Genomic DNA, 1,207 nt, shown 5'->3' on the forward strand with positions numbered 1-1,207 from the left:
ACCATGTCAGCCATTTACCAGAAAGTCCGTCATCGACTCAATGATGACTGGGCATACGGCAATGGTGAGTCTCGCACACACACATTCACATTTGTTACCTTAAAACCAGACCAGATCCACCCAGATCAGTGTGTGGTGTGTGTGTGTGTGTAGCAGATCTGGACGCACGGCCGTGGGACTTCCAGGCGGAGGAGTGCTCATTGCGTGCGAGTATCGAGCGATTTAACGCGAGGCGATACGACGTGACTCAGCGCCACTCGGACTTGGTGCCGGTTGATAACTGCCTTCAGAGTGTTTTGGGTCAGAATGTGCCCTTGCCCGATGATTTTCACACCACCTATGACCTGTGGCTTGAACGTGAGGTGTTCTCTAAACCCATTTGTTGGGAGGAGCTGCTGCAGTGAGCGTGTGTGCATCAGTGGGTGGGGCTTGTGTGGTGGTTGGCAGGTGGTGGTGCAGCATCACTCTCATTTTCTAAAACACGCTGAATCAACACTCTTGAACATTTAAAGGACCAGTAAGTCAGCTCTTTGTGTGTGTGTGTTTAAACCGAGTGTAAGGTAAAATGTGCAGCCATTATAAACTATTGTTCGATGTGCTCAGAAGCTTGTGAGGAATTTTCTGCTGCTTCTTCAGCTGTCACTTGTGCATTTAGAAAATAAATTGCTGTTGAAGGAAGCAGTATTCATTTTGTTCTGTATGCTTGTCACTGAAGTGCTCGGGTTCTGTAAGTCATGTGTACATTTTTCCAAAAGAGAGAGGATTTGCTAAATACATCTTCAGAGTACCCGAGGTGAACCATATCATGTACCTTATGCCAAAAACAAAAAAATAAATGCATCAATGTTCCTGTTTCAGATTTACATTTAAAACACAGCTAAAATACATTTGGGTACATTTTATGGAGGTGTATTGACGTGAGATATGTACTGTGTATGAATTTTAAGTTTTGGTCAGACCTTAAAGTTGATTTATGAAAAACCTTCTCACAAATAGAAAGCATTCATCATCAGTAAACGGTTGGCCCATATCCCTTTCCCATCTCTTTCTTAAAATATATAAAGGTGAAGAGGCTTCTGACAACAGAGAATACAGATTGGAATTTGACCATGTTTGGTGCCAGAAGAAGATTTTCCCAGCAAATTTCCCCTCCGTCTCATTTCAGACTGACTAAAATAGAAATTTGAAACAAATCTGTTTTAAGAAT

General features: G+C 42.7%; 1 protein-coding gene across 4 annotated transcripts in view; it reads left to right on the plus strand.

Moving 5' to 3' along the window:
- Window positions 1-678, plus strand: part of strip1 (striatin interacting protein 1) — a 27,552-nt gene extending 26,874 nt beyond the window's left edge. For 2 of the 4 annotated variants that reach the window (XM_083533722.1, XM_083533720.1), the window contains exons 20-21: window positions 1-64; window positions 154-678. The exon at window positions 1-64 is cut by the window's left edge and continues 141 nt beyond it. In XM_083533722.1, the coding sequence (XP_083389848.1) occupies window positions 1-64; window positions 154-404 (315 nt within the window). In that variant the 3' untranslated portion in view covers window positions 405-678. The remainder of the gene's footprint in view (window positions 65-153) is intronic. The other 2 variants (XM_083533723.1, XM_083533721.1) reach the window with 1 other exon arrangement.
- Window positions 679-1,207: the final 529 nt, after the last annotated feature.

The sequence above is a fragment of the Silurus aristotelis genome (assembly GCF_946808225.1).
Source record: "Silurus aristotelis genome assembly, chromosome: 28".
NCBI classification, from domain to species: domain Eukaryota; kingdom Metazoa; phylum Chordata; class Actinopteri; order Siluriformes; family Siluridae; genus Silurus; species Silurus aristotelis.